Raw genomic sequence first — 14,955 nt, 5'->3', positions numbered from 1 at the left:
TGATCCAGTGGATGTTGGCAATTTGATCTCTGGTTCCTCTGCCTTTTCTAAAACCAGCTTGAACACCTGGAAGTTCACGGTTCATGTATTGCTGAAGCCTGGCTTGGAGAATTTTGAGCATTACTTTACTAGCATGTGAGATGTGTACAATTGTGCGGTAGTTTGAGCATTCTTTGTCATTGCCTTTCTTTGGGATTACATTAAGCCACTAATTATATTTTTGTATTTCCTCTTGCATCTTTTTTTATTTTGGCAACACCAAAATAGAAAAGACAACAGAACATTAATTTCAGAAATATTTTAACTACTTTGGACCTTTATGGAGGCCCCTATGAAAATTAAAAATTTATTTCTAGTACTCACTCGTCACAATAGTGAAAATGTCTGCAGGTCAAGTACACCTACCACACTGACATGACAAGAGTGATCAAGAGAATGGGCAATGCATTTGAGTTTGGCACTTATAAAGATTTAGAAAAGACCCAAGGTACTAGATTTGGTGTCTTTGTTGTTTCTTTGTTTGAGGCAGAATTAATCTCAAACTATGTCTTCTGGAGAATCCTAATATAGGAAAGAAAGTAGAGTAGGGCTGCTCTTCTTGGAGCTCTCAGCTGTCCGGCTTCCTCATTCCCCTTCAGTAGCTTTCCTTCCACCTCCTGGGAGGTCTCTGTCTTAATGGGAATCCTGGGAGAAGTCCCAGTTCAGTCCAACTTCTTGATTTTGTGATTGAGGGCACCTAGGCATACAGTTAATCCCTGGGTGGGCTGAGCCCAGAATGCAGGTCTCCTGATTCCTAGACCAGAATACTCTCTACCATACCATGGTGCCTATTTTCAGTTTCTGAAATGAGTTCCAGACATGAAAATCTTGTCCTCTACTATATGAAAAATATTTCCAAATACAAGCTAATTTTTAAAAATGGATTGTTTGTTGTCTATATGAGTTTAGAGACATGTGCTTCTGAAAGATCCCTTTGATAGAGTTGAAAATGTTTCATTGTAAAAATGGTGACCACCTTCCAGCAAAGTCAAACTACTGAGGGTTGTTGCCATATCCACACCCATCGCTTAGTTTCCCCTTTTAGTGCTCTTTGTTACCACAAGTGCCTACTTTTGAAGCACGAGCCTTCTTCAGGCTGCAAGGAATTCCCCTTTACCTAGAGATTCCCAGTCTTTGATGAAACTTGAATTGCTTTTTCTCAAGCTTAGAAGCCTAATAGCTTTCCTAGTAGAAGAATCTCCCGTTTCTACCACACCCTTATTGCTTCTGTGTGCCCAATTTGCTAAAGGATCCATCTTTCACATCTTCCCTGGTAGCTTAGCTGGTAAAGAATCTGCCCGCAATGCGGGAGACCTGGGTTTGATCCTCAGGTTGGGAAGATCCCCTGGAGAAGAGAAAGGCTACCACTCCAGTATTCTGGCCTGGAGAAATCAATGGCCAGTATAGTCCATGGGGTTGCAGAGTCGGACAGGACTGAGCGACTTCGCTTTTCAGTTTCCAGTCAAGAGCTTTACTTTTCAGATTACCTTTTAAAAAAGGCATTTTTATATAAATATAAAACATAGTTACCTGCTTTAACAAATCATATTCCCCTAATTCCAGTGTGTTGCTTCTTGAGGAGGGTATTGGCATGTGGAGTGTAGAGACTCCCAGGTGACAGTCACTGGAGTAGAAACTCATCTTTTGCTTAGTTGTTTTATTCTTCCTTTAAAAAAAAAAATCCCCAATTTTGGAAAAATTAAAGCTATCAAGGTTTGTTATGAAACAAAATATATGTTTAATATGATAAATTATATAACATATTAAGATAAAATATGGTATGTAAATGTAAAAGTTCCTGCATGAGTTCAGTATGAAATTTGCCATATTAACTTCACTGTTAGGATGTGCTGTCTGGTCTCGATAACACATTTTTAAAATTGCTTTACCTTTTTTCTCTTTCTATCTACTCATAACCACCCATTTTTAATCATTGTCTACAACATTTTTCATCCAGTAATAGAACTTAGTTCTGTATTAATCATTAAGCAGCCTTGACTAATGTGATTCACTTTGTGCAGTCAGAAGATTGTGCTAGCAGAGTGTGATTTTCTTAGGAAGAGAGCAGGGAAGGGAACTACCAGAGGAAATCAGGGTAATAAAAAGTGACATATTGGTGTCACTTCTGAGATTGCATTTTTCTAAAAGCATTTAGCCTTTCTATGTGTAAAGAGATACAGATTTCATTTTCAACTTGACTGTAAGAGATGTCTGTTTTACTTTAAGTCAAATTGAGCCCACTTCAAGCCCCATTCTGGCTGGGAGGTGGGAAGTTGAATCTTTCATCCTCAAAAGGATCATGTAATAAAGAGTCTAAAGTAAACAGAACGTTGAGGAAAGACTTCTCTGGTCTCTTGTCCATACCAGTTCCATGACTGCTTTCCAGGCCACCGTATTCACTTGTAGCCAGGATGTCTTGCAGCACCTGTGGGGTAGCAATCTTGCTAGGGCTGGGAGCCCCTGCGCCTTGCATCCAGCTTCTCTGCGTGGACCATAGCTATTCTCTTCTCGGTTTTGGCCATCCCCTCAGAGGTGCTATTGGGGAGATAGAGGAAGGTCTCCATCTCTTGGGAAATCCATTGCCTTTAAAGTCTTGGACCATCTCCTTGTCCCCTTTGCTTTTGGCACTTCTGCTTTTCTTGTACCTGCTAAAAGGGTAGTGTTTGTCTTTTTCCTCAACTCACAACATAATGCCCCCTTTAAAATGAAATCTTGGAAGAAAAGTTGTCTTCAGGGGATCTGGCACCAAAACCCTTCTTGAGACAAAGGAACTCAATGACTTGTCTACCTTCCTTGAACCAGGAGTAGCGAAATAGAGCAAAACCCAAGTGAATAACACAACAGAGTATCCTCTACATGATGAGGATATTAAAATAATAGGAAAGCTCTTTATTCCTTTAAGGGTATTTAGAAAGTTAAAAAAAATCTTTGTCATTCTCTAATGGCATGTTCTCTTATGTACACTTGATATTGGTATTATCATTAAATTAATCATTGTGAGTGAACAAAGGCAGCCCATGCTTCATCTCCTTAATTATAACTTTGCAGCGGATAGAGAAGAGTGGCCTGAAGTCTTTCTCTATGCCATGGAGTGTAGCAATAGAATTTTGCTCCATAGATAGAAGAATGGCTTCTAGTCTGCATTCCCAAGGCATTTGAAATTATTGGACAATTGCAGGTGACAAGATCCAGGAGGCAAAGTGAGACCAAGCGTTCAGGGCTCCACAGAACCCCATTTTTAGTCATAATGGTTGCCCTTTTCCACTTGCTCTATGTATTAAATTCCATGTAAATTGGTTTAATGGATTCCATTGTTACAAAAAATTGGAAATCACTGAAGAAATATGTGAATATGTGTGTTAATCGCTCAGTCATGTCAGATTCTGTGACCCCATGGGCTGTAGCCCGTCAGGCTGCTCTATGGGATTCTCCAAGCGAGAATACCGGAGTGGGTAGCCATGCCCTTCTCCGGGGGATCTTCTTTACCCAGGGATTGAACCAGGTCTCCTGCACTGCAGGCGGATTCTTCACCATCTGAGCCACTAGGGAAGGCCCTATGTAAGTATATATTGTACCTATAACATTTGAAATTCCCCAGTATTTGAGTTAAAGGTCTCCATTTCTCCAGAGTATAATTCTGTGGTGTAGAAATAAAACTTTCCGTTAAAATACTATGTGGCTTAATTATCATCTGTATGTGAGAATCCCCAGATGACAGGCCAAATTTCGGGGATGTACTGTGCTGTGCTAAATCGCTTTAGCGGTGTCCCACTCTGTGTGACCCCATGGACTGTGGCCCACCAGGCTCCTCTGTCCACGGGACTCTCCAGGCAAGAATACTGGAGTGGGTTGCCATGCTCTCCCTCCTCCAGGGGATCTTCCCAACTCAGGGATTGAACCCACGTTTCTTAAAGTCTCCTGCATTGGCAGGCAGGTTCTTTACCACCAGTGCCACCTGGGAAGTCCCCAAATTTGGGGGAACAGTGTGATTTATTTAGACTCTCAGTCCCTTTTCTGGTTCATAGGGCATCCATTATGGGTAGTTGCAAATATAAACCTTGCTGCTTGCTGTATACTACCATTGTCATTTCTTCACTCCTCTGTTCACCATACAGAAGAATATGGTTCCTAGAAAGCATTAAGTAGCTCCGATAGAAGTACTGAATCATGTTCTCATTCAACCAGAGTTTTTAAAGTTAACTCTTTATTGATTTTAAGGCTATGCTGATCATCATATACATTTATATCAAACTACTGGTTATTTTGCTGTTGTTAAACAAAGTACTCAACTTTAACAACAAATTATTATTCAGAGGTTTTAGAACTCAATTCAGATAACACCCCAAAATAATTTTTAAGTGGTTAACTTATTATTTTATGTCCAGCCAAATAACATGTATGTCATAATATTCATTAGAATTAAAGATTCCATGAGACAAGTTTAAATAAAATATTCATATTAAGTATTTTGTAATGACATTTAAAATTTTAGAATGCTAAATTTGGCTTGTTAAAAACATTGTTGAGTAAAACTATTTCATTGGCAAGCATTTTTAGTAACATAATGTTGCAGCTTTTGGAACAGAAAGTTTCTTTTTTTATCCTATTCTGCTACTGTCACTCTAGTATGCAGACTTAAGAATACAGTCTATTCTATTGTACAGTATAAGCATTACAATTTTAATTTAACTCCTATTAGTATCGAATATTAAAACTAGAGTATTCAAGTTTAGAGATGGTTTTTTCATTGGAAAAGTTCGTGCGGTCAATGCGAGAACTAGGACTTCCAACCTTGCTCAGCCAGGACTTCCTACAAAAAATAAATAAATAAAAATTAGCATTTTAGTGTATATGGACTAGCTGAAATGATCCCACAATGACTGTGATCCCACATAAACAATGGGAGTGTATGTTTAATAAGCAACTTTTGCATGTAATATAAAAGATATACATGACATCTCTCTCTCAAAGTAGTTCAGTCATGTCTGACTCTTTGTGACCCCATGGACTGTAGCCCACTTGGCTCCTTTGTCCTTGGAATTCTCCTAGTAAGAATACTGGAGTGGGTAGCCATCCCTCCTCCATGGGATCTTCCCAACCCAGGGATGGAACCTGGGTCTCTCACATATACATATATATATGTATAATTATATACACAATATAAATTTTATATCAAAATATCATAGAGTTTAACATATAATCAAATGTGGGCAAAGAAGAGCTAATGACCAATTAAGCATAGTCAGCTCCTGATGATTTCATTGTGGAGTAATTTCCCTCCTTTTAAAATATCCAAGGTCATTATTACTGAGCTGTTATATGCAGCAACATAAAAATATTTTTTATAAAGAATAAAACAATTCACCATGGGTTTTTCTTACTACCCAGCACGTGGTAGATTATATATGCAGGATGAGAGAGAGAATAAAAAATGAATGTGATTTTTCTGTAAATATTTGAACAAAATTAGATGAACATCTTTTCTTAAACCATTTTGAATATATATATATATATATATATATATATGCAGGATGAGAGAGAATAAAAAAATGAATGATTTTTTCTGTAAATATTTGAACAAAATTAGATGAACATCTTTTCTTAAACCATTTTGAATATATATATATATATATATATATGCAGGATGAGAGCAAGAGAATAAAAAATAAATGTGATTTTTCTGTAAATATTTGAACAAAATTAGATGAACATCTTATCTATTCAAAAACCATTTCATATCACATATTAGCAAAGTAACTGCATTAAAGAGACAAATGTTCTGAAATTTCCTTTGCTTATATAGTACAATATTTTTTCTTAATTTAGTAGTGATATTGTTTGTCTAATTTATACATTTGAGTACTTACCTGAGATGCTTCATATAAAATAAGATTACTGTAATATTGTTGACACCTTAGATATTTTAAGGATATTCAAGAATCTTTCTACCTATTAATAATTAGTTGGGATGAAAATTAAGTGGGACTACAGGTTAATAATAAGCATTTTTGTACAGTTGATAGCTGTTATCCCAGCTGTTGTAGAAACAGTAAGTTTCCTGATATCCCCAAAGGCCTTTGAGGCTGTGAAACTAGTGGTGTGTATAGCTATGCAGTATTGTATGTAACAATCTCAATAACCTTGACTTAAAAATACTTCCTAAGCTACAGTTGTCTGATTAGCTGAAAATTACTCTTAACAGGCTGGAGACGAATTCCAGTGATTCAGATTGCCCTATGCTATTTAGGTATTTTTATCTTTTGGGCTGTACTGGGTTTCCATTGCTGCACGGGCTTTTTTCCAGCTGCAGGGAAAGGGGGCTACTCTCTAGTTGCGGTGCGCTTGCTTCTCACTGCGGCGGCTCCTCTTGTTGCAGAGATGGGCTCTAGGATGCGCGGGCTTCAGTACTGTGGCTCTAGAGCACAGGCTCAGTAGCTGGAGCACACAAGCTTAGGTGCTCCGCAGCATGTGGGATCTTCCTGGACCAGGGATCGAACCTGTGTCTTCTGCACTGGCAGGTGGATTCTTTACCACTGAGCCACCAGGGAAGCTTGCCCTTTTGCTACTTAACTCTTCAATTACTATTGGAGTATAGTTGATTTACAATATTAGTTTCAAGTGTACAACACAGTGACTCAATGTTTTTATAGACTCAAGTTTATTATAAAATATTGGCTATGTTCCCTGTACTGTAGATTAAATCCTTGTATCTTATTTATTTTACAAATAGCAGTTTGTTGTGACCCTCTTTTTGGTTCTTACTGTGACAGTTTTTCTGGGTAAGGTGAATGTTTACTTCTTTTTCAGAAGATAAGCCATCACCACATTTTCTTTTCTTCAACTCATTTAATTGAAATCTCAAAAATCAAAATTGCACATGTTGAAAAATAAAGTTTAGTTATTATGAAAAGGGCTGATGGCTTCAATTTTCCAAAATTTCCTTGAAATCCTCTAGAACAGAAAGACCAGTAACAATAAAAAGCTAACATTAATGAAGCACTGCCTGTTTGCTCAGCACTGTGCTGAATTCTTTACTGTTTCCTTTAACCCACACATTAACTCTATAAGCTGTAGTCCATTTTCCCTATTAAGTTATTGATAAAGAAAGAGACACAGAGAGTTAAGTAACTTGCTCAGAGTAGGAGCCGTGTTAGTGTTGACAAGGGATCAGATTCTGGATATATTGACTGTGAAGGTATAGTCAATAGATTTGCTGACACACTGAATGTGGGTACCAGAAAAAGAAGACTGAAGGATGATACTTGGGTTATTGGTTTGAAAAGCTACTAGAATAGGATTGTCATGTACTGAAATGGAGAGACTGTGAGAAGGGTAGATTGGGGGGAAAGGTGAGAAGTTCAGTTTTAGAATGTTAAATCTGAGATGTCTATTAAACATCTGAATAAGATGCTGAGTAGGCAGCTGGACCCTGAATCTGGCTGCAGAGATAAAATTTGAATTTGTCTGCAGATACACAGCACTGAAAGCCATAAGAATGGATGAGATCACCAAGAAAAGGAATGTAGATAGAAAAAGAAAGAGGCCCACAAAGTATACCATAGGGCATCCCAATGTTAAGAGCTCAAGAAGAAGAACCAGCAAAGGAAAGAATCCAGTGAGGCAGGAGAAAAACTGGGAGAGCAGCTGTGTCCTGGGAGTCAAATGAAGCCCTCAGGGAGCAGGAGAGATCAGTCTGGGCAATGATTCTGGCAGGTTAAGTGAGGTGAGAACTGAGAGTTGACTATTGTGTCTAGCAACATGCAGGTCACTGATGACCTTGACGAGAACAGTTTTCATGGCGTGAAAGCCAGATCTGAATGGACTCAGTAGAGAATAAGAAAGGAACTGGAACCAGCGTGTGTGTGTGTGTATGAGACAGAGAGAAGTGGAGGGGCCCTCTATGCCATGGCTCCACACACGCCATCCATGTTGCCTGACCTGCCTACTCACCTGAGGAGCGTTCCAGTCGTCTGTTCCTTGGAAAGATGTGCTCTTTATGTGCTGCTCTTGCCCTTGATAGGGGTGGCTCAGATCTGTAAATGGCAGAGGTGTTTTTCTAGACAAAAAATAACCAGTCACAAATTTTTATCTAATTAGTGAGGATGAGATTGGAATGTCATAGTTTTGCAATCCCCCTTGATGTGAAAAGGAACCACATAGTCCAACAGTACCCATTAATTCATTTCAATAAATAACACTGCATGAAAGGTATATTCTAGATACTGGGATGCATACGTAGATATTTAAAATGGGGTTCTTTCCTCAACCTACCTTACATCTAAAGCAATTAGAGGAATAAGAACAAACAAAACCCAAAGTTAATAGAAGGAAAGAAAACATAAAAATCAGAGCAGAAATAAGTGAAATAGAGACAAAACAGCAGAAAAGATCAATGCAGCTAAAAGCTGGTTCTTTGGAGGAAAAAAAACAACCCAATAAAAAAAAATATTCAGAAGACCTACATTTTCTCCAGAGAAGACATACAGGTGGCCAAGAGGCATATGAAAAGATGTTCAACATTTCTAGTTATTAGAGAAAGGCAAATAAAAATTACAATGAGATATTATCTTATACCAGTCAGAATGGCCATCATCAAAATGTCTACAAACAATAAATGCTGGAGAGGGTATAAGGAAAAGGGAACCCTCCTGCACTGTCGGTGGGAATGTAAATTGGAAGGAATGATGCTAAAGCTGAAACTCCAGTACTTTGGTCACCTCATGCGAAGAGTTGACTCACTGGAAAAGACTCTGATGCTGGGAGGGATTGGGGGCAAGAGGAGAAGGGGACGACAGAGGATGAGATGGCTGGATGGCATCACTGACTCGATGGATGTGAGTCTGAGTAAACTCTGGGAGTTGGTGATGGACAGGGAGGCCTGGTGTGCTGTGATTCATGGGGTTGCAAAGAGTCGGACATGACTGAGCGACTGAACTGACTGACTGACTATGGAAGTTCCTTAAAAGAGTAAAAATAGAGCTACCATGCTGTGCTTAGTCACTCAGTCACGTCTGACTCTTTGGGACCCCATGGACTGTAGCCCACCAGGCTCCTCTGTCCATGGGATTCTCCAGGAAAGAATATTGGAGTGGGTTGCCATGCCCTCCTCCAGAGGATCTTCCCAACCCAGGGATTGAACCCATGTCTTCCACATTGTAGGCGGATTCTTTACTGTCTGAACCACCAGGGAAGCCGTATGACACATCAATCCCACTCTTGGTTGTATATCAGAGAAAACAATGGTTTGAAAGTATATATGCACCTGTGTTCATTGCACAGTGTTGTCTACAAGAGCCAAGACACCCTAAATGTCAAGCAACCCTAAATGTCCACTGACAGATGAGTGGTATTCCATGTCATGTGTGTGCATCCTCCACACGTGGTTGTACTTTCGTGTACTTTACAGTACTTTGGCTGTGCCACATGAGGAGCTTCCTAATGAAGACCTGATGGAATTGGAAGCCCAGAGAAAGGACAAAGAGGCACAAGGAAGAAGTAACTGAAGAATCAAAGAGACTGAGGGTGCAGTCCAGTGCTTTCATGTCATCCATGGCAGGAAAAGAAGAGCTACTACCCAGACGCCACTGGTTGTTTCTTCAAGAGGACATGTAGAATTGAATCCATCAAGGAACCAGAACCTGTGCCATCAGCATCAGGTGTGAGTGACACTGCAGCTTGCCCTCCAGCTTCTAGTGCTGATGACCCTTCAGCTCTACCATCTCCCACCTCCTCTCTCTCCTCCAATCAGTAACTCTTCTTGCCTGTTCACTTGATGCCAGCCCCTGGATGCCAGCTGTTGTACCGTATTACTGTATTTTTCAAGATGCTGTACTGTTAAGATTTAAAAAATTTTTTGTGTTTTATATGTATTATTTGTGTGAAAATTATAGTACAGCATTATATAGCCGATTGTGTTAGTTGGGTACCTAGGCTGTCTTTGTTGGACTTCCGAACAAACTGGACTTACAAATGCCCTCTCGGAATGGAACTCACTCATAGGTAGGGGAAAGTGAAGTCCCTCAGTTGTGTCCAACTCTTTGTGACCCCATGGACTATAGAGTCCATGGAATTCTCCTGGCCAGAGTACTGGAGTGGGTAGCCATTCCCTTCTCTAGGTCTCCCACATTGCGGGTGGATTCTTTACCAGTTGAGCCACCAGGGAAGCCCAGGTAGGGGATCTACTATAATACTATTTCCAGCAACATGGATGGACCTAGAGATTGTTATTCTAAGTGAAAAACAGATGTCATATGATATTGCTTACATGTGGAATCTAAAAAAAAATGATACAAATGAACTTATTTACAAAACAGAAACAGACTCACAGACTTACAGAATGATTTATGATTACCAAAGGGGGACTGTTGGAGGGAGGTAAAGTAAGGAGTTTGGGACTGACATATAAACACTGCTATATTTAAAATAGATAACCAACAAGGATTTACTGTATAGCACAGGGAACTCTGCTCAGTATTCTGTAATAACCTAAATGGGGAAAGAATTTGAAAAAGAATAGATACATTTACATGAATAACTGAATCACTTTGCTGTATACCTGAAACTAACACTGTTAATCAACTATAGTCTAATATAAAATGAAAAATAATTTTTAAAAGTTATATATATTAAAATTATTCAGTATTGACTTTACTTTTCATGAATATTTATGAATAAAGGTGAAGTATTAAAAATGAATAAAGCAAGCAAATTCAATAATTGAATAATTTTTATTTATTTCTCACAAAGAACTGAGTGACTTGACCTCCTCTTTCAAAGATGCAATCTGCTGATCAATGTTTCTCAACTCAGGTCTCCCACATTGCAGGCAGACTCTTTACTCTCTGAGCCACCAGGGAATCCCCCAAAATCTTCATGATACAGTGTTATCTATAATGACTCTTTGCGACCCCGTGGACCCATTGAATTCTCTAGGCCAGAATACTGGAGTGGGTAGACTTTCCCTTCCCCAGGGGATCCTCCCAATCCAGGAATCAAACTGGAGTCTCCTGCATTGCAGGCAAATTCTTTGCCAACTGAACTATCAGGAAAGCCCTTATTTCTCATAAAGCAAGACAAAAAAGAAATCTTTGTAGACTGCTTTTAAAAACACACTTGGAAACCAATTATAGTAAATTAAACCAAATTATGTTTTTATAAAATATGTTCTCTTGACTGATGCTCTTGCATTACTTTGAAAAATTATTAAACTTCAAGAGTCCTGTATAAAAAAATAACTGTTTTGTCTACTTTTGTTCAAGTGTTTATGTTCCTCATTAAAATTTTGTTTGCTTCAATTCATACCCTGTATATTTCTTGGTAAGTTTATACTTAGATATGTACTGTTGTTTTGCTGTTTTGAACAAGATGCTTTTTAATTATCATATTTTTAAACTGGTACATACAGAAACTAGTGATCTCTCATCTTGTAATCAGATACCTTACTGAACTTCCTTGGTGATATAATAGTTTTTTCCTTTTCTTTGGAATGCCTAGGTTAACCACCCCATGTATTTTTAAATTCATTCTGTCAACTTTTAACACATTGACAGGATAATTTCAAATTGCTCTTTATTTTAGTCTCTCTAGCCACATTTTGGTGGCTCAGATGGTAAAGAATCCGCCTGCAATGCAGGAGACACAGATTCAATCCCTCAGTTGGGAAGATCCCCTGGAGAAGAGAATGGCAGCCCACTCCAGTATTCTTGCCTGGAGAATTCCATGGACAGAGGAGCCTGGTGGGCTACAGCCCATGGGTCGTAAAGAGCTGGACACAACTGAACAACTCACACTTTCACTTTTTTTTTTAAAGCCATATTTTGGCTATTTACATGCCATTCAGAGAACTGCTACAGAGAAAAACTGAATTATGAACAGTGCACCCAGCCAAGAGGCCAGCAAGATCATAATATACTAATACATGCTCTAATTCCAGCATATTTTACCTATCAGTTTTGTAGACTACATAAATACTGAATGGATGGTTGGATGTCTGGGTGAGTTATGCTTGCTTGAAAGAGATTGAAGTCCATTATTTCTGCTGTAAATCTGAGTTGGCTTTGTATGCATATATCTTTCAGATATTTTTGTTTAAGCAACATGATCCACTGGCAGGCTTTAAAAAAACAAAACAAAATGAAAGAAAGGATGTAAACTGGAAAATTCTATTGATAAAGTCATGTTACTTGAAAACCATGTCCTCTCTTCACTCTAATACAAGTAAGTGCCTCATATAGAGATTTTGAAAATGAAACTCATTTTTGTGAAGTTTAATTCTCTTCCCCAAATCGAGGAAATAATAGAAGGAATTTTATTATGGATACATTTTCTTACATGGTTGATGAGAACCATACACAGTTGTGAAAACAATTTTTTATGAAATAGCAAAGGACGAGGATCTTGTACATATTACATTTAAGTGTTCTGCAGGCCATCTTTGCATTAAAAAGAAATTAATAAAACACAATGCTGATAAATATTAAATGACCAAGGAAAAATCTATTCGTTTAATAAATTAAGAATGCTGTGTTTTTCTGTTCCTGTTCAGAGAGTCGCCAACTCTCAGTCCCCTCCAGGTTTCCACAGCCTTGTCTCTAATTCGTGGGTGCAGATGGCACACACTTAGCCATCAAGTACAGTAAGTGCCACGTATTTATGGCCTTGGCAGCCAGCAAAGAGGCCAGCTGTGGCCTTCTAAAATGCACTTAGGTGTCTGCCCTCCCAGAGACCTTTCTTTGATGGTCTGTAGCTAAAAAGGGCCCCACTCCCATGCTGTTGTGAGCATCACGGGAATTAGCACATTCTATAATTGCTATGTTTATATGTTTATGTATTCACTACCTGCCTCCTCCGCAGTAGAATGCAAATTCTAGGAAGGGAGGATTCCCACCCTCTAGCAGGATGCCCAATGAGAGTGGGCCCTCAATATGTATTTACTGAATGAATTGAGTCTCTGTCACCTTTCTGCCCTCCTCAGGTCTGCCTTCCATGCATGAGAGGAAGGGGCATTCCTAGGGTCTGTGGACTCCACACACAGAAAGGAACCTTGAGCATGACCTGTTAACGCTTTGATTTTTATCTCACACAAAACAAAACCCTCGTGTATTTTTTTAAAAACTCTTTGAAAGGTAAAGACATAGTTGCTTTTATTACAGAAAGTGAATAAATATTTTGCCTGTGGCCGTCTCCTATGAAATAACTCAAATAATGATGATATTCAGTCTCTTAAAGGAAGTTAAAGGCCTATGAAAGTGAAGTCGCTCAGTCGTGTCCGACTCTTTGCAGCCCCATGGACTCTAGCCTACCAGGCTCCTCTGTCCATAGAATTTTCCAGGCAAGAGCACTGGAGTGGGTTGCCATTTCCTTCTCCAGGGGATCTTCCCAACCCAGGGATCGAACCCAGGTCTCCCACATTGCTGGCAGACACTTTACCATCTGAGCCACCTAGGAACTGACCTAATAACCTGAATATAAGCCTGTGAACAAAGTTTATTCGTGCAATCTGTCCATGTATTTTTGCCAGTCCCTAAATTTTACGGTATTTCTTGTGACTGTGAGTTTACTCACTATATAAATAAACATAGTCACTGAACTTCACTCAGAGTTCACTGACCTTCACTCAAACTCTGAGTGAAGTCAGTTACTATTTGAACACCACAGGAGGGCCAAGTCCATCCTGCAAACCCACTCACGTAACATGCCACCACATTAGTCAGATTCAGCGCACAGCTGGTTGTATATGCTCATACATACTGTGATGATCCTTAGACATTTTCTTTATATCCCAAGTATGTACACACCTACTATTTATGTGCCGTATTAATTTTAAAAACTTATGCTTCTTTTTTAAAAAAAAAAAAGAATCTTCCCAACATAACCTTGCCCCAAAGCTTAATGCTTATAGCAGGAGTGAAGTGCTTCTTTGAACAAGGGAACAGTTGGGGTGGGGGTGGGTGGTGCAGAACCCCGCCCGTCACCCCAGGCCTTTTTTTCCACCAACTGCACCTCAGGCACCACTGGGAAATCCTAAGAGCTCTGAAGAGTACCGTTTGAAAACTTCCCTATCAACCTATCACTGAGCAAGGATACAGAAGCATGGCATGGAGGGAACTCCATCACAGGTAGAGGTGGAAATCAACAGAGGACCATCTGTTCTGCAACTCAAGCCAGTTAGTGCTTCCTGCAAAACATAGTAAGCTTCTGGGGTGGGGGGGGAAAATCCCGTCTAACAAATATCCTCTGAAACAAAGAGGTGAATGATCAATAAAGCATTAGAAAGCCAATACTATTAATAATTCATAGCAGTTCTATTTCCTAGGACTAAAGTGGGGCAGCATAATCCTTTCGCATATCTCTGCAGCACCAGTATAAAATGTAGACCATAGCAAGAAAGCAGACAGTAGGAAAAGACAGCTAATGAATTAAAAGCTAACGTGATACATGCTGGAAAATATTGAGTTGTCTGCTCATTTGAAGCTTTCAAACTAACATTAATAATGGAAAGACAGCATATAATATTTTTGCTATTCTCCTTATTTAGCAAGTTTCATTATTCAGTTACATGTGGACAAATACTACATATTTATTATCAATACAAGCATTTTGAAGGCATTTTGATATAATGTCTAGAGTTTCTGTTAGGTATTAGTTAGTTCAGTGATTATCAGGGGAATCCTAGAATATCCATAATTAAGCTGAGACCAGATTCTTCATCTTTAAAACAGGATAATACCACTTCTCTGCTAGTGAAAGGATTAAAGAGAATGTATATAAATTGCCTAAGGCAATGTCTGACACCCGGCAGGCCCTTAAGAGCAGTTATGTTACTGTTCTCTGCCTTTGCTAAAGACCATGGACAGCCTGCTTGGCAAACTGTGACCCTCCAGGGCACACACTGCACTAGCTCCACTAGTAAAAACT

At 39.1% G+C, this 14,955-nt stretch overlaps 1 protein-coding gene and 1 long non-coding RNA gene across 6 annotated transcripts in view; one reads left to right on the top strand and one right to left on the bottom strand.

Moving 5' to 3' along the window:
* The window catches only part of LOC132346574 (uncharacterized), a 32,397-nt gene that overhangs the window by 10,799 nt on the left and 6,643 nt on the right, over positions 1–14,955 (top strand). The window contains exon 2 of the long non-coding RNA XR_009496424.1: positions 12,117–12,255. This is a non-coding gene — a long non-coding RNA (uncharacterized lncRNA). The remainder of the gene's footprint in view (positions 1–12,116; positions 12,256–14,955) is intronic.
* ACYP2 (acylphosphatase 2) overlaps positions 4,226–14,955 on the bottom strand; it is a 179,247-nt gene continuing 168,517 nt past the window's right edge. For 2 of the 5 annotated variants that reach the window (XM_024999223.2, XM_024999225.2), the window contains 2 exons: positions 7,990–8,095; positions 4,226–4,849 (listed from right to left, as the gene is read on the bottom strand). In XM_024999223.2, coding sequence (XP_024854991.1) covers positions 4,836–4,849; positions 7,990–8,095 — 120 coding nt within the window. In that variant the 3' untranslated portion in view covers positions 4,226–4,835. The remainder of the gene's footprint in view (positions 4,850–7,989; positions 8,096–14,955) is intronic. The other 3 variants (XM_059891554.1, NM_001113230.1, XM_024999227.2) reach the window with 3 other exon arrangements.

This window comes from Bos taurus, chromosome 11 (assembly GCF_002263795.3).
Source record: "Bos taurus isolate L1 Dominette 01449 registration number 42190680 breed Hereford chromosome 11, ARS-UCD2.0, whole genome shotgun sequence".
Classification (NCBI taxonomy): Eukaryota; Metazoa; Chordata; class Mammalia; order Artiodactyla; family Bovidae; genus Bos; species Bos taurus.
This window is presented reverse-complemented; position numbering and strand designations above follow the sequence as displayed.